Source organism: Planococcus citri, chromosome 5 (genome assembly GCF_950023065.1).
Source record: "Planococcus citri chromosome 5, ihPlaCitr1.1, whole genome shotgun sequence".
NCBI classification, from domain to species: domain Eukaryota; kingdom Metazoa; phylum Arthropoda; class Insecta; order Hemiptera; family Pseudococcidae; genus Planococcus; species Planococcus citri.
In genome coordinates, this window is record NC_088681.1 from 24,758,507 (window position 1) to 24,777,294 (window position 18,788).

General features: G+C 34.2%; 1 protein-coding gene across 1 annotated transcript in view; it reads left to right on the top strand.

Annotated features, from left to right (window-relative positions):
* Positions 1-18,788, top strand: part of LOC135849364 (nephrin-like) — a 380,313-nt gene that overhangs the window by 303,000 nt on the left and 58,525 nt on the right. The window contains exons 5-7 of the mRNA XM_065369755.1: positions 14,476-14,691; positions 15,046-15,197; positions 18,066-18,213. Coding sequence (XP_065225827.1) covers positions 14,476-14,691; positions 15,046-15,197; positions 18,066-18,213 — 516 coding nt within the window. The remainder of the gene's footprint in view (positions 1-14,475; positions 14,692-15,045; positions 15,198-18,065; positions 18,214-18,788) is intronic.

An 18,788-nucleotide genomic window follows, 5' to 3' on the forward strand; every position in this document is an offset into this window, starting at 1 on the left:
TACACTCTCAGCCTCCAAGAAACGTGTCCATTTGGCTAATTAATTTATTTTTCCTCTTTTTGCCGGCCCCAAAAAGCCGGCGCTTTGTTTATTCATTATAACGACGCGCCGCTGACTCGTATACACACAATGTAAAACCTTATAAAGTAGCGTAATTTTAATCTAACCAAGAGCAACGGCTTATCCCAGATGACAGATAATGGATTATACGGCGTGTTTTACGCTATGTCCATTACCTTAAATCTACAATGACCGCGAGATAATAAAATTACACTGAAATACTCCTAGCATGTGGATAATTTCTCTCCCTTCGTTGCTCCGGTCTTCTTTTTTTTTACCTCAGGTAGGTAGAGTATATTATGTTGTATGTACCTACTCGTATGGTTTATAGAAATAGAAAGAGCCCACTTTGGTCTACCTACACGTACTCTTATCATTTCAGATAATTAGCTAAAAAATAGCAGGTAAATTTAGACCTAACTTCTCTGTAAATTTTGCTTGCTCCATATGTTACCTACCTTTTTTCTTTCCTTTTTTTTCGAGTGTAAAAAAATGACAATAAAAGAGCAAATTTTTTGTCATTTTTCCACAGAAATTTTCTAGCAAAACCTTAATCAATTAAAGGTCCCGTTTTGTCCACATGTATTTGTTTGTTTTTTTTTTTTGCCAGTTGACACTTTTCTTGAGTATTTTAATTACGAAAAAACGTTTTCAACCTTTCTTCAAGTTATTCGACAACAGTTACATTTTTCCATTTGAAAAAAAATAGAAGAAAAATCGAAGCATTTTTTATCATCAAAAAGTTTCATTTCCAATGCAGGGTGGGTGAAAAGGAGAGGGAGGAGAAAAATTCGATTTTCTAATCGTTTCTTGTATTTTGAATTAAAACACCTGGGTCATTTCTTACCTCTCCTGATGACAGACGGTGATTCCACAACATGCAAGTCGAATAAGTTGTCTACCTCGTGCGCCGGTCATTTCGTCGAATGTGTTAATAAAATTGCATACTCGGTTTGCCGTAAATAATGTTTCCAAATTCCAAGCTATCAACACGAACCAAAATGAATGAAAGTTCTCCAATGTCACCAAAAGTTTTTGGAAATTCCCTTCAGCAGTCTAATATGAAGTAGGTGTCATTAATTATTATTACTATGCAAATTTTGCAGGGGTTTGGAGGTTGGCCCCCGTATTATGGTGAATCAAAAAAAAAAAAAAACACAACCCTCAGATTTAGACCAAATTCACGGAGGCAGGTAGCTTATTTCGAATTGAAAGAGTCCATAAACATTTTCAGCGCCCTGGGGGAAAGGAGGATGGGGCTGGGAACCCTCAAAAAGAGGTCATTTTCCAAAAACGTAGTTTTTTGCAATTTTACCTCTTGAAACGTTGCGTAGAAAAATGGACACCCCCCCCCCCCGATGCGATTTGAGTTTCTGAATCTGAATCTCCATGGTGTAAGTATATAGAGATCGAAATCCAAAAGTACTTTTTGGATGGCAATTTAGGGTTGAAAAATTGTAAATTGAGTAAAAAATGTGTAAAATCAATTTTCATCAGTTGAATTTTTTCCTTGTTCCAAAACACTGCAGAAGTGTTTACTTTGATACGATGGTGTCCCATGACGAATTTCAGACCCCTGAGTTAAAGAGGATGAAGCTAGAAGTCTTCACAGTAGGTATATCATCATTTTAGCCCAATCAAAATACGATTTATTTGACCCCAGACATAATTGCGACCAAAGTTTTTTTTTGCGAATATTGTCTAGGGTGGTGTGGCAAATAACATACTAAAATCCCCCGCCCCTACCCCTGGAGCTATCCCCCAACGTGGATTAAAGACCCCCAAAATCGAAATACTAACTTTTGAGTAAAATGAGCTCAGTGATAATTTAATCTAATTTAATCTCCTCTCAAATACCTATAAAATGAGCCATCAACCAACTCCCTAACCCCAGGGGGGTGGCGCTACGACCCCTCAAAGTGACGTGATTTTATTAATTTATTACATTTTATGACTTGGGACTTGGAACCAGTTCTAATTGATCAAATGAAGTCAAACTTGGGGAATTGGGTTCTTTTGGAACCTAGAGTTGACCTCTGGAGTGAGGAGTGTCAAATTTGAAAATCACAGAAAGGTCATGCTTTTAGATGGGCATAATATAGTCCCAAATGGATGAAATGGTCCAAAATCATATCAAATGGTCAGTATACCACCATTATAGGATCAACATATCCAAATTTTTGTTTCCTAGGTCATCCCCACTCCTTTTAAGATGAAAACCCCCTCCTCTTACCCCTATTTTCGTGTTTTTCCTACTTGTTAGCAAGTTTTCTTGTCGTGGGGGTGTCCCATGGCAAATTTCAGACCCCTGGATCAAAGAAGGCAAAGCATGAGGTCTCAAATTGAATCTTTTTAGGAGCTGAATCCAGAAGAATTACAAATTTTATTCTGAAAAACTTATATTGAACATTTCTTTTCTTAGTGTTCAGTAAAAATGCTTGAAAACTGTAGATTGAGGATAGGTGGACTAAATGATTCAAAAATCAATTCAGTGTCCTCAGAAACTAACATTTCAACATAAATTAGTCCGTTTTGTTTAAAAAATTTCAATTTTACTCCCCCCTCCCCTCCTGTCGACCAAATTTGAGTTTAAAAATAAAACCACCCAAAAATTCAAATTCAGAGTCCTCAAAAACCTACATTTTGACATTTTATTAGTCGACTTTTCAAACAAATCTTACATTTATTGAACAGGACAGAGAGCGCCGCAATGCAGTGTTGTGGCGCTATCTGTGGTGTAAATGTCAAACTAGAGTTTTGAAAAAAATTGACACAGTGGTGCTATCTGTGCAAAGTTGATGGAACTAGAAAAATTTCAAAACTGACACACCAGCGCTATCTATATGAAGTTATTGGAACTAGATTAATTGAATCTTCAAAACGTACTAGTGGCGCCATCTATAAGAAGTTATTGGAACTACAAACTTTTTCAAAGGATACAAGTGGCGCTATCTATAAGAAAAGAAAGGAACTAACCATGTAGTGTTCTTTTTTTTCTTTTTCTTCTAGTGTTTTTTTCTTCTTTTAGTTCTTCTCTTTCAGTCTGAGTCTTCTTCCAAAACAATTTTTTTTTTTACAAAAAACCTTTTTTTTACAGAGGGAAAGCTTCTCTCTTTTACACGGGGAATATTCCTCCCCACAGAATTATAATTGATATCTTGGTTTTTAAACGAATCTAAAATTGTCAGCCTGGGGGCGATGTTGCATTTCAAAATTGTTGGCCAGGGGGGGATGAACATGGCACAAAAAAACTATCTGATGACAAAAAAAAGTTTGAAATCAATTTTTCAAAATAAACTTCCATTTTTGAGCTAATTTTCCTGGACTAGGATGTGTCCACTTCCTAAGCAACGTTTTATGGAGTGAAATTACAAAAAAACTACGGTTTTTTCGAAAATTACCTCACTTTGAGGGCCTCTAGATCCACTCTCCTTTCACGTTGTGGGCTCGAACTTTTTATGAGACACTTTCAAATTCAAAATAAACTATACCTCCGTGAATTCGGTCAAAATTCAAGGTATTTTTTTTTCGTCTTTAAAGCAGCCAAAATTTGAAGTCTGAAATTTCCAGATTGCCTCAGACTTGGAGCCAATCTGTGTGAAATTTCAAACAGAATTATCTACGAAGGAAATTCAAAATCAATAACAGAAATTTGAAATAAAATAAACTTTTTTTGCTGAAAAATCAACTTTTTGCAGTGAGCACAAATGTTGAAAATTTCGATTTAAAAAATTTGCAAAAACTACATTGAAGATTATTATTTATTCTCTTTTCAGCAAACTTATTTTCAACTAGACAGCTAAGCAAAGCTTAGCTGCAAAGTGTGCGTAGCTAGCTGCCTTTTCTACAGCTATAACCACTATTACGTATCTAAGTAGTGCATGCCTCTGATTTTTCAGAATTCTCATTTATCTTCATATATATTGCATACAATAATTCATATCATTTTCAAGTTCATATTATCTACAACTTATAAAACTTTTAATCAATTTTTGGAATTCTCAGTGTCTCTAAATGACAAATTTTCATATTTTTTTTTAGAATTTCCATTGTCTTAAAGCTTATAAAATTTCAAACCAATTTTCAGAATTTGCCTTTAATTCTAAAATTATTAAATCATATAAAATATGTTAAGAATTCGCATTGCTTCTAAATTACACGAAAAAAATATGGGTAATTTTTACAAAAAATGTTGACTACATATTTAGCACAATAACCGGATCCCATTCAAAAATACATAATATAAGTATGATAAAATTTGTTTTGAAAATCAGTCATTTCTAACTGTTCAGTTACAATAATAATTTTTACTGTAATCTTATAGTAAAAATCATCGTTTTAATAAATTTTGCTATAACATTAGTAAAAATCATTTTGTTTTAATAATTTTTACTAAAGCATGATAATAAAAATTACATAAACCAAGTTGTGTAAAAATTACTCATTTTAAAGTAATTTTTATATCATAAAAAGTAAAAATTACTCATCTTACAGTAATTTTTACTGTACTTACGGCGCTATAAGTATAGTAAAAAGTATTTGAATAAATGAAATGAAAATTCATTTAGCAAAATGATATCATCATATTTCATAACTTTGTTTTTATAAATCAAAATGAGGGGGCTACAGGGTTCAAAATTCGTTTTTTTTTTTGCACCAGCATCATGTACTCACTCCACAGCATTTACCTATCCAATATTTCCAACGAAAAATCCGTCACCTATACCTACCTACCTGATGGGGATTCGAACCTGGGATCCTACAATTCCTATTCCTACCTACATGCCCTAACCATTCGACTACGAGCTCACATGGTGGGTTAGGGCATTAAAAGAATATATTTGTTGAATAAACGCCCCACCAAACCACTCCCACTTGGAATATACAGCTAACAGATGAGGGGTGTAACAGGGTACAATGAGACAGCTGATTTGAAAAGCGGAGATGGAATAGACTGGGGGTATAGCAGGGTACAATGAGCGGCAGGTGTTCTACAAGTCCCCTTTTCCCTTTTTTAGGATTTAATGCATTAAAATAATGAACTAAAATTGCAATTACTCAGCAATTACCCATCCGAATTGAATGAAAATAAATCTATACCCTCCGCGTCGACCGTATATAATGGACGAATAATTCAAATCGCAGGAAATGACGGCCACATTTTGGATGCAGAATCCAGGAAACCTTCTGCACATGCGCCAAACATGATGCTTACGGCGCTGGTGGAGAGAGAGACGGTTCACTGGTACAACCCATGTTCAACCAGTAAACCGTCTCTCTCTCCACCAGCACCGTAAGCGTCATGTTTGGCGCATGAGCAGAAGGTTTCCTGGATTCTGCATCCAAAATCTAGCCGTCACATTTTGTCATTTTTTCACCGTTGAATTATTCGTCCATTATATACGGTCGACGACCCTCCGCCTTAATGATTCTCAAATGGTGTCCAATAGGTACAAAAAACGGTTGGATAGCTTAAGAGAACATTCATTGCAATTGAAATTTCAATTTCTCAAAGCGAAACCAATAGTGTGCTACGCACACTAAAAATGGAATTAGAACGTCTGTGAGGGCATAAAAATCCCTCACCTCTGCTTTTTCATTCAAATCAAAAAAAAAAAAAAAAGTTAGAAAACAAAGTACCGAGGGGAATTTTTTGAAATTTTAAAATTCTTAGCAGTAGAATATTATAGGACGATGTAAAAATTTTCAGTAATTTTAATTTTGATTAATATTCTGACAATTTTGATGAAAATTAATTTTAAAAAAATATTTTTAAAAACACGAATTAGCTGGTATGCAGGTTAAATTAATGCAACCTTACCCTCCTTCCCAAAGATTTGAAAATTCAAAAGACTCCTCGCGACATGAAATTCGACACAGAAGTACGTATCTCGTATAAAAAGAAACACCCAAACAGAATTATAATTCCTTCCGTTTCACCGAAAATTCGCTAAAAATTGGGGAAAATCTTCAATAACACGAATAAAATCTTCTCCGATTCCTACATGAGTATAGGCCAACCCATACCTAATTAAAGAGATAGGTATAGGTAGTCTAAAGCTTATCAACATGCCCATTCGACACATCAGCAAAAAAAAAGAAAAAAAATGAAGAAAAAAATGAAAAACAGCCCACCTTGACAAAATTGAGGGAAAAAACCACTGTAGGTAATCCGACTCGACGCACTACGGTTTCGCGAATTCCTAATCTACGTTCGTTCGTATACGTACTCGTACTCGTATTTCGGCAAACAGGATGTTCTTTTTTAGGTATACCTACCTACCTACATTTCTATGACAATGGATGTTTTATTCCTTTGTCGTACGTAGAAATTGTGTGATTGCCTGATTGTATTCTATTTTTTGGTAATTTTTTTCTTTTCGTATAACGAGATTACATTACCTACTCAAAAACGCAGCCTCGAGGAACTCGACGACGACGTTCGAGGGCAGACTCTGTTCGTTGTCAATCAGGCTGATTATCTAGATTGAAAACACTCAGGCTGTCACGTAGTTTGTACAAAAACCGAGAGAGCATCTTGGTTGTATACTCGCGAGTCGAGTTCGAGAGATGTTCGATTAAAATCGAATCGCAGCGATGTCGCCGTGGTTTTTATATTTCATCTCTCAATAAATATCTTTTCCCGGGCGTAATTTGTTCGCATTAAGAAAAACCAATGAGAAAATAAATTTTAAATAACATTCGCCTTGGTAAATTTTTTCTTTTTTCTGGCTCTTGCTCTGATTCTCTCGGTTCCCCTTATATTATAGGCAACACTTGGCGTTGTGTTTACTGCTGATAGATGGTGAAAAGTTTTCGAATAAATATCGGCTTCGGCAATCGATACGAAAATAGAAAAATTATAAGGTTATTTACGAAACAAACGCGTCAAAGAAGCAAAGTAAATAAGACGGAAACTTTTATAAAACTACTCGACTATTTTTTTTTTATTTTTCACCCCGGTCGAATTAAACCTTTCGATGGCTGTATCGTTTTAATGGGGCATGCTGAGCAATAGCGAATAAAAAAATTGTATCAGTAAGTAATTTAAAACTTGACGTTTAATTTCCTTTTAAATATTCAAGCATTGGGAGCTATATATGCGCTATTATAGAGAAACGGGGTGCGTTAATAACGCTACCAAACAAACCGTTAGTAATTCGCTGATTATTTTTATACGATAAAAGTTTCACACGAACGTAAACGATTTCGATTTTCTATGTACAAATATCCATTAAATATACGTTCCTGTTTCGCTTTGTCTCTCGCTATATATAAGAAATACGCAATCTAGAGGAGAAAATTTACGCGATATTTAACTGCGCTGCTGTTGTATATATAAAATGTACACGGTCAAGAGGGTTCGAGCCTGGTGACAGAAACAAATGGAGAGCAACTACCGGTATTAAAGGACATCAGAAAGTAATAACCACACTTCGAACGAAAAACGAGTTCAAAATAATAGCAATTCGTTCCTCTCCTTTCTTTGATATTCCTCCCATATACTTACAACTACATACTACATATACAGCATATTACACATCCCTCCCACCCCCCGCCACTGTCCCCACTGTTGCGCATTCTACACGTACACTACACGTCCCGAACAGGTAATGGAAAAACCTACAAACTAATTTGATTCAGAACATAGATAAAGTCCTTTTGAGTTATGGGCAAATGTGAAACGAAAGAAATTGCCGAGTGATAAATGTATCTCGAGTTGTAAAGGTTTTATTTTAAAAACATTTTCCGTAATTTCACATAATTCACTTTTATTCAATTTTCTTTTCATTTACCATGTAGAAGAATTTCGATACAAACGCGTGTCGACTGATCGACATTTTATGGTATCCATAGGTATGTGTAGTATACTTTGCGCTATATGCTATATATTTTATGATACCTAACTCTTGCTCTCTTCCTCTTATTTTTCCTATTGATTTTTGACATAACGCGTAAAATATATCGCGGCAATGAAATTAACATTGGCGCATCCATATCGTGTGTATTTGCTGAACTAAAACGATACCGATACCTACCTTATCGTATATAAATTTTATTGTGTTTTGTTCACACACACTGAGAAAATTTTGTGGTACCACTGTATTAAACATGTGGTTTCCCACTGTGTAGGTATACTGTAATATTCTGGTTGGTTTTGAAGCTGTGCCTCATTTTCGACACTTCGATTATTTTTCCACAAGATTAGGTTAAAATGCTACAAATATTCGCGTTATTATTGCGTCTACGTAAATACACATTCCTTCCTTTTGTATGAAGTATAAAATATAGGTACAACTGCTCAAATTGTTCTTTTATTGCACGATTGGTACAAGGGAATCTTTCAAAGTGTCTGCCTCCGATTTTGAACGGGATCACGATTTTTGGGAAGAGCATAGTCTGAAACTCCCATATCCAAAATATCAGCTGCCCAAATTGATTTTTCAAATTTTAGAGAATTTTTGAAAATTCAAAATTAACTATTTTGGGCAATTTATGTGTAAGAGGTGGAAGAGTAGAGACACTATTGGAAATGATTATGATGATTAGTCTGATACTGAAGGGTGGTTAAGGTCAGAATATATTCACAAAGAATAGATGTATTATAGTTTTCCTGGATAGCTTAGGGGATTTTCCCTGATTCAACTCTACATTAATGTAGTCTCACCTATCCAAACTAGTAAATGGAGCTGAAAATGGTACTAGCTAACAGTGGGTATAACTACTGTATCCGTACTGTAAATTCTCGCTACTCTCAGGTAGCTGGTAGCGAGTTGAAAAAATTTCACACTGGTTCACATTGTAACTGGTAGCGTGTTGTATGCGTAGCAGGTGTACCGGCATTAAGTCATCATTGCCAACAATCACTGTCAAACGTCAATCACACGCACCTACAACAGGTACCAAAATGTAACTCCTCCCACTTACACATTATCAAATTTTGGGGTGCATGCGCAGACTAAGTACAAATTCAATTGGGTTGTTCTCTCTATACGCTATACTATCTAGTATACAAGTTACTTGCTACCAGCTACTAGCGTGTTAGACCGGTATTTAAACCAGATAATGGTTAGCAGGTAGCATAATCGTTTTCAGCTCTGCTACCAATAATATAGGCTTGACAACACATATTCACAACTGATATTAATAGTAAGTGTCTATTTAATTGTAGGCACTTGCAACGAAATAAGAACTTGGAACTACTATATTATCTACACTTGTATATTTGCAGTAAATTTACAAATATACACCTTATAACAACACACAGATTAGTAAGATGAAGTAAGTATAACTAACTGTACTACCTTACAATAGTAAGAAAATAGTATACACACACAACACATGCCTCAACAATGATGAGAAGGAATCTGTGTTCTCGAGAAACCTCTTTGAATAGTAACATATATCACAACAATTTAAGGACCTGATGTAAAATAAGTAAAATCATATATAACAACATGACACGCACAAAGGGCTCAAGTATTGATCAGGTACCTGAGATTACCATCTTTGGTCATCTATAGTGAGAGGACATACATGAGCATAACGATGCAAATTCTCTTTCAATCCTATGACGCAGCTACTCATGCAGTGACAAGAGATATTTACAATTTGGTGCGTGAAGCCTCAAACTGTTACAGTCACTTTTGGGTTTGGCTTAAATGGGAGTTGAAACGTAGACCAGGGAGGAGAATTATACAGTCACGATCATAATAACATGTATTGGCATGATGCTACCTCACATATGCTTTTAAAAAAATGTATAAGCTTATTCAGTAAAAACGATGGAAATTAGTCCTGAAACTAATGTCAACTTTCAACTCCCTCAAATTGTACATAGGTAAATATTTCAATATTTCTGGCCATTCTACTTCTGGAGCCTCTAAAAGCAATTTTCAATTTTTCCAGAGTTTGAAAATTTTTCCAGAAGGCGTGGAAAGGAATTTGTGCAGCAAATTCTCCATTCATTAAGTAAAAATGTGTTGTCAAAAAAATACATTCAAAGTGTGGGCCTTGAAATCGACTGAAATGTGGATAAATCCTTCAAATAGGTCAAGTTAAGGATAAGTCATAACTTGATTTTAAAGTGCCAAAAGTGATTTCCACGCCTTCTAAGGAAATTTTATAATTCTGGAGAAATTGAAAATTAAGCTGGAGACTCCAGAATTGCTCGAAATTGCGAAATTCGAGTTTGGAGGTTTGGTTTTAAACAAGATACAGCAATTTGAACAAATTTCAAAAACTTTTCTGAGAACTGAAAAGTTTTGAGTTTTTGAATTTTTTCTTTACAAATATTTTGACAATCAAGTTGGAGATTCTAGAATGGATCAAAGCTGCAAAATTCTGTTCAAGATTAATGTTCAAGTAACTTCAACATTAATAAAAAAAAAAATAATAATAAGTAATAATAAATGGCATGAATCAAACGCTACCATGAATCTTTCGTCCTGAATCAAACTTCGATGTGAATCAAAGTTTTGGATTCTGAATAATTCAAAAATTTGAATTGACGTCATTTTGGAATTCAACCTTATTTATTTGGAATTTAGCTTTCTTCAAAATCAAGAAACAAACTTTGGCATGAATTACTTAATTAAAATTCAGCATGAATAAAACTTCAAAGATCAAACTTCATTTAAAAAAACTTCAATGCGAATAAAATTGTAAAATTACTAATTCCGAATCCGGGAATTTGAATTGAGCTGATCTTGGAGTTAAACTTGAGGAAAACATCAATACAGCTTGCATTAAACTCCGACATGAAAAAAAGTTGGTGTGAATCAAACTTCTGCATGAATAAAAGTGAGAATTTATCGAACTTCATCATAATCGAAACTTATTCAATGCAAACATTATTTAAAATTTTTAGGTGTGTCTAAATTTTTAATATCAACCAAACTCCAGACTTAATTCAACTTCGAATTGAGCTAAAGTTTGAACTGATTGGACTTTGTGATTGCTTTAACTTCAGAACCAAACAAACTTCAGAATTTAATTATAAATTCGAGATTGAACAATCCATCAAAAAAAACAGATGAAGCTCAGTTTGGACTTCAAGTTCAAGTTTTTTGTCTGCCTGCCCAACATCAAGGGGTCATTGACCCTTTAATATGATTTTCCAATATTGTCTGTCTGAGTGCAGTGAGTGCCTGTCCGGCTGTCCAAGGTCGTCTGCCTGCTTGTCTGGCTTCTTGAGGTCATTAACCCTTTTGACAGGTCAACTCCAATCAAGTATTCCCTATTTTTTAAGATTGAGACATTTCATGGATCCGACTCGACTTCACCAATGTTTATTGAGTTAGATCTGTAGCGAGACCGGGTCAGATCTTATGGGGAGACTTGATTCACATCTGAATGGGTATATATTTAATTGATCAGACCAAATTAGATCTGATCAGATCAACGTTTTATTGCATTAGATAAGTTCAGACCTTTTCTTCTTGATTAGATAACCTTCGGAATTGATCGATTGACCTGAATATGGAGCTTTAGTTGATTTTGGGATAAACAAAGCCCCCAAATTTTGGTCAAAATCCAAAAAAAAATTGAAATCTAGTAGCGTATCAATTTTATTAATTTGACAGTACCTACTTACAAATAGTCGGAGCATAGGCTAATATTTTCAATCTGTTCCCTCTAAACCTCTCCCCTCCTCCAATCATGAGTCAAAATTTTGAAACGGCTGTGACCTGTCATTTGGTAGGTTTCAAAAAACGACTACTTCGAATATCCTTTTCTTTTATGAATGCAACCGTCTAATGCCTCTTGAGCCTTATTATCATCTTGAAAAAAAATTCTGAAATATTGTAAAAAAAAAAAAATAGCGTTAAATGTCAAGTCTCACTAAATTGAGGTTGCTGAGAACAATTATTTATTTATTTATTGAGCATGCCTACCACCCTTGGAATTACATTGTCCTTAAATATGGTCAAAATACGTCAAAAAATTGAAAATGACCTGTGACGCGTCATTTGGTAAGTTATTGAGGTTACTGAGTTCATCCATCTTGTTTTTTGAATTTATTCCAGCCCCTTCCACTTCATACTCCTTCAATCCCTCATTTTGAAAACAATTCTGAAATGCCATAAAAATATATGATATGACGTGTCAATTCTAATTAATTTGAGACCAGTCGTTGAGTCCAAAATATTTATTTATTTTTGAGTTCGTTCTCTCTAAGTTACTTCAACTTATCCGCTGCAGCTTATAGGACATTCTCCTAGGAGATTAAAAGACTCAAATAATAAATATCAGTAAACAGGGTTTGGGAAACCTTGCAAGTTGCATGGAATAAAACATCAACTAATGTGCAAAACCCACTCATTGAGGTAATAATTACAAAATGCTTTGACTCGAGTTAGAGCTGTGTGAAAGTTGGTTAAATTTTAAATGTGTACAAGTTACGTATAATACGAAATTATCATCTGAATTATACGTTCTAGTGCAGAAAATTTGGTTACATATGAACAAATTTATACTTAAACGTCTAGAGAGACGGAGTAAGAGAGAAAAAAAATTTCTAGATCCAAAAGTTATAATAGTAGCTCAGCAGCAACAAATCGTATGTCGTTTACACTCCTGCTTAACTACACTTATTACATATTACAGTATGGTGCACCACCACAACCACCACCTCCCATATTACCACTACTAAAATGATATCAGCGTTGCATGCACATCGCGTGTGTTTGAAGTCGAAAGTGAAAAACAAACTAAAACACGTTCTGTACATACTATTTTATTTACATTAATGTACAATAATTCGCGTAGTTTGGAAAGCTTATTAAACGATACATACGATGATACGAGTAATAAGGCGTAATTATGCAATTTATTCGACGCATCGTCGCTATATGTATGTACCTACTACTGCACGAACAACTTAATAGCAGGGCTTGAATGTACATAGTATGGGTAGTCCTCAGTCCTCTACTCTATACGTACATACGTAATACGAATAAGGCATATCGCACGTACACGTGCGTTCGTTCATTTTGTGAACTCGTCGAATTTCGAGTACTCGCAATGTGTATATGGATGGTGTTGGAAAGTACGTATAGTATAGGGCGTAATATAGGTAGATATATGTATACCTATCTACCCTGTTGGTATACTATAGTACGTGTAAAGAGCGTCATAATGGTGGTTTATTCGGGTACAGCACTTGATTGAAGACGTTTTACGTAACGTATTGCGGAGCATTTTTCAAAAAGGAGAAAAAAATTTTCACCTAATAAAAGAGTGAGGTATTCGCCGCACACACGAGTTTGGCTTTTTCATATAAAAGCGTTAGGTAAAATCACTCTAGACCACGCTCGGCGGCGGTGGCGGTGTCGGCGTTATCTTGTAATAAAAAATTGTCGGGAATACGAAATGTAATAATGGCTGAATTATGGCCTCTTTTAACCCGCGTATCGTTGGGCTGGTTGCTTTTATTGATAGTAAAAATATTTAAAAATAAAGTTTTTAAATTTCAAATGAGTTACATTTATTTATGACGCGCTGCGCTGCGCTGCTACGGCCCGCGGTCTTGATACATTACGCTAAGGAGAAAGTTCAAACGTGGCTTTTTTAACTCCTTTTCACGTTATATGATAACCTTGATTTGGTAGTTTTCAGCATTTATGGCGTGACTTGCCGCGGCGAAAGCCAGTGTAAGGGCAAAGATTCGGTTGCGGCGGTGAAAATTTACGATAGTAGTTTTTTTTCCTCTTTTCATCGTATGTTTTCATAAAAACCTTTTCATCGTTATTCATTCTTTTAAAGTACAACAAGCTTATTTGAATAATAGCTGAAAAGGCAAGCGGACTTTTGATGTTTCATTTTGAAATAAGCATTTTTCCTTCCCTGTTTTCTTCTACTCTCGTCGCCTCTCTATACTGTTCTTTCTTGTTCTACGCGTCTCTTCATCGTGTGAACCGATAGAGGAATTATTTCGCATGAAAATATGTACCTATAGCTGGCTGCCTGTCTTCGTATGTATCAAAAAACTATACGAGTTTGAAAAGTGCCACTATATACAGAGTGTACACATTTCTTTTGTACCTAACACCTTGTGTTTTTGTTTTTCAAGAATAAGTATTTTTTGGTAGGGAAGGGAGGGGAGAATGTTCTCGATACGAGCATAATAATCTAGAGAATTTCGGGAAGAGGAAAGGTTGTCGTAATTGTACACTTTGTAATGCTCTGAAAGGTAATTTTGCTACCTCCTTCTCTTCGGGTTGAAAAAATCCCCAATTATAGATATGATTTAATGACCTTTTTTTATCTGGTATTGAAAAGTCTCCCAGAATCCCTTATTATTATTTTTTATCCAGATCCCAAAAATATACCCACCTCGTCGATTAAAATTATTTTTTCTCTGTGAAGTAAAACTTGCTCTAATTTCTATTTTTTTTTATTTTTCTGTCACAGGTAAACCATTACCTCACATCATGTGGTACAAAAACGCCGAACTTCTGAGCAACGTATCGGTAAACGCGACGCTGAAAAATGGTGTCCCTTATGTGGAAAGTGTGATAACAGTAAGACGTCTTCAAAGATCAGATTTACATAGCCAATTAACGTGCGCAGCTTCGAATACCCATTTAAAAGCACCAATAACGGCCGTCGTTCAAGTGGACATGAATTGTAAGTACATTATTACACTATCCATATATACCCTACTTAGCACAGCAGAAAGGATATTAAAAATTTAACGTTCAATTTTATCTATACTTACTTCTTGATATTCGATACACAACACACGCCCAAGAAGAGGCTCGTGTCCATGACCTTAATTCTCAATAATATACTCTCGAGTAATTGGAAAATCACCATTGAGGGAGTTTTATTCGATAAATACGATAGTACCTAGCGATAGAGATGTAGAGACGTTGTGAATATTAATTTTTTAAACGATTCTCGTATATCGAGTATCCGATACGTATCTATCGTCCAGTTAATTAAGAGAGAGTGAATTAATTCGTCGGTATTTATTTACAGTTGGACCTTTGGATGTGAGAATTATCCCGGATGAGCAACCGTTAACGGCTCAAAGAAAACTAGATCTCATTTGCGAATCTACCGGTTCGAGACCTCCGGCCAAGTTGACCTGGTGGAAAAATAATTTTCGGTTGGAGAAAACCAAGGATACGGTGAGTATGAGATTAAGTGTGGGATGGAAATAGTTTAATATTAAATTCGTCGAATCCCATTTCCTATCTTCCTGCTTTTTTGATCTGGAAAATTGAGCCTGCTAGTCAACTAAATTCAACAGATGGAGCATAAATTTTTTGGAATTTAAATCAAAACAATTCCAAATCAAAATCAAAATGTTTAAAAATAAGAGCTGAAGGGACTAAAAGGAATCCATATTGGTATTTATTTTGATATCACACATGTACGAAAAATAGACCAAAATTGTGAAACTTCTCAAGGCAAAATTCAAAGACCTATTTTAAAGAGCTCTGATGCACTGAGTAATGCAAAACAAACTTTTTAATGCTGGATGGGAAAATATTTTAAAATTTTTGAATAATTTCGAGATTTTTGAAAACTAATTTGCTTTTTCACTATTAAGCATACTTTTGAAATTTTTTAACCAATAAAATTACCTGCATAAAGTGATTTTGTAAAAATTATCGAGCTTTTTCATCTACAAAACATAAAAATTAAAAGAGTATTCAAGAGGCAAAATTTTAGACGCCTTAATTTTATATTTTTTAAATTCTTGAGCAAATTTTAAAAAACGCATATTTGAGTCTATTTTTCTCGAAAAAAATTAGAATTTAATCAAATATGTACACACAGAAAGTGAAAAAATTTAATTATGCCCTATTTTTGACGTATGAAAATAATTAGTAATAGTTTCACGAATTCTCGAAATTATTTTCTCGGAAAAAATTGAAAATTTATAGTTCACACCTTTAAAATCTACTGGTGATCTTTTTGAGCCATCTGGACCCTTGACATACGTTTGAAATTTTCATTCGGCTCCTTGAAAAGTTACGAGAACATCAATTTGAACACCCGGAACCGGTTTTATAAAATTTGTGCTCAAATCAATCTGGGAAGTCACAAAAAAGATCACTTTAATTTGTAGGAGATGCTAAATTTCTTTTTGGAATTTTTTGACAACTTTTCTGAGAAAAGAAAATCCAAAAATCTGCAGAATGAGGCTCCCGAACAGTTCGAAATGATCACCAATCGATTCAAAAAATTGCGGTGAAAGGGCATAAACCAAACTGCTCAGTGTTTCAACTTTATGAAATTTCAAGTTTTTCGTGCCAAAATATGAAGTGAGACAAATTTGAGTTTTTAAAAATTCGCCAAAAATAGAAAAATTGAATTCAGCGCCTGAAATACAAATGATGTGGAGGTGTACTTTTGAATGCTGTTTCGATTTTTTTTGGTCCCGTCCGAAAATGATGGACCGCTTTTATAATCTCAAAAAATTGAGTTTTTCCCCAATATTTCATAAGGCTTATGGCTTCAATAACTTCAGGTGTCCCTTCTTTCAACTATTCATTTTGAATCTCCTAATTTTTGCTCCAGTGTTTTTTTAGTTAGTTTTTTTTTAATTTTCAATTTTTACTCACCGTTCATTTTAAAATTGATACGCCTTTACCCTCATTTTTTTTTTCAAAAATCGAAAAGAAGCTTTCTGATTTTAATTTTTCAAAAATGCAACGACATCAACAAAATAAAACTCTTAATTTACTCATTTCAATTCGATGCGACGGCATAGAAATGTTTAAACAGTGCTATATTACGGTGGGCGGGTTCTGCGCCAGGAGCAGATGCTGATCTTGTTTTTTACTGGGATTTGGTGCCTAGAAGATACGATCCCAGCTACAAATTTTAAAACTAGGATTCTTCTAAATATTTACAAGCTCCAAAAACTGATATTTCATAATTTTTAGTCATTCTAAAGCTTTAAAAGTTGAATTTGAATTTTCTAAAAAAAAATATTTTATCGAAAGTGAAATTGAATTTGGTAAGTAGCTCTTAATCTGACTTTCTCTAACGTTCTTCTCCTATTTTTGAGGAACTGGAACTAGGAAATTCAAATTTAATGATTTTGAGGTGGTTCATTGAATTTTTTAAACCTAATTTTAAATTTTGAATACCTAAAAGAAGCCAAAAAAAATTATTAAATAAGCTAGCTGTAAAGTTGAACGAATAAGGGAGATTTTTTCGTCCAATACTGAACTCTTAGTATCCAAATTCCACTATTTCCAATCGTTTTGTAGAAATATAAAAACGATTGAGAAAATTTAAATAGATCTTTGAATATTCCAGATTGACTAGAAATAAGTATAAAATTTTAATTAAAAAATTTCACATTAGAAGACTATACATTTCAAACATTGAAAGTACATACTATATTTCAAAAAATTGTTTGTCGCGAGATTTTTTGAAGCAGATGATAAAAATTATCAAGTGAGTTTCTGCCCTAGTGAAATTAAATTTTTTTGGGTCAAATCAGTGTCAAAATTTGTTTAAAAATTGGAGCTTATTCTACGTTTGTATTGATTTTTTGATAATTTATTTTTGTCAAAATAGTCCAAAATAAGCAATAATCAAATTGTGGGTGCAAAATTTCATTTTCCAATAAGCACTGTACAAATTTATAGTGCTAAAGCTCATTTTTGTCCCTTCATGAGTAATTTAAAATTTCTGAAAAAAATTGAGAATTTGCTAAAGACTTCGGAACGACCCTAAAGTAGTTTATTTTCAAAGTCGAGATGATTGAAATGAAGCCACTTTTTGCCCTTTTTTATTTCGTTTGAAAAAATTACCAATATTTCACGAATACGTACCTATCAAAATTAGTTTTAATAGAGATAGGTTTCAACTTTCTTGGGCGTTTTGGATTTTAAAAAATTCTACAAAAATTCAATAATGAACATTGACGTGTAAAAATGTTGATTATGGAGGTTTTCGGATGTGCTCTTTGAGTCTAACCTGGCTTTGTCCAATTTTCAATTTCCTAATTGATAATTTATCATAAAAAATTGCAGATATCGTCGGATGGAAACACTACTAGAAGTATTCTGACGTACACTCCATCCAAAGATGATAAAAATAAGTACCTATCATGCAAAGCAGAAAATCCAGTGATATCAGGAGGAAAGACATTGGAAACAGGCTGGAGACTGAAGATTCATTGTAAGATTTTCACTTTTATTCATTTTTAAAAATAAGTCCGAGATTTTTCTTTCACGAATATCTCAATACTTTGTTCAAAAACAAAATGTGCGCATAATGTCATTCCCACCACTTTGTAAAAAAACCTCATGGGGTAAACATTTTGATAAAAATAGGGCAAATTTTGAAATAAACGATGACACAGAGGCATAATTTATTCAATATTCCAGCTTGGTTTCACTTTGAACCTCTGCAGGCATACTTTTCTCATAGTGTGAAAAATTTTCAAAACGTGTTAATCGACGAAAAAAAAATAATCAGTCGCGTGACGTAAAAAAAGGGACCGGGTATTATGAAAGATTAATAAAATTCGAGGAATTAATTACGTGTAAAACACAACAATACACTATAGACGGTTGAAAGTTTGATTGATTCGAATCGCAGCTAGTATTATGCTACGTAAAGTTAAAAAGTTTCAGGATACGTGCTCTTTGAAGCGAACAGCCAATACGATCCAAAAAATAGGCACCTTTTGTCGCGAAAATATCGCTCGATGGTGTCAATGCACGATGAATTTTTCACTCTACAGAGGGTAA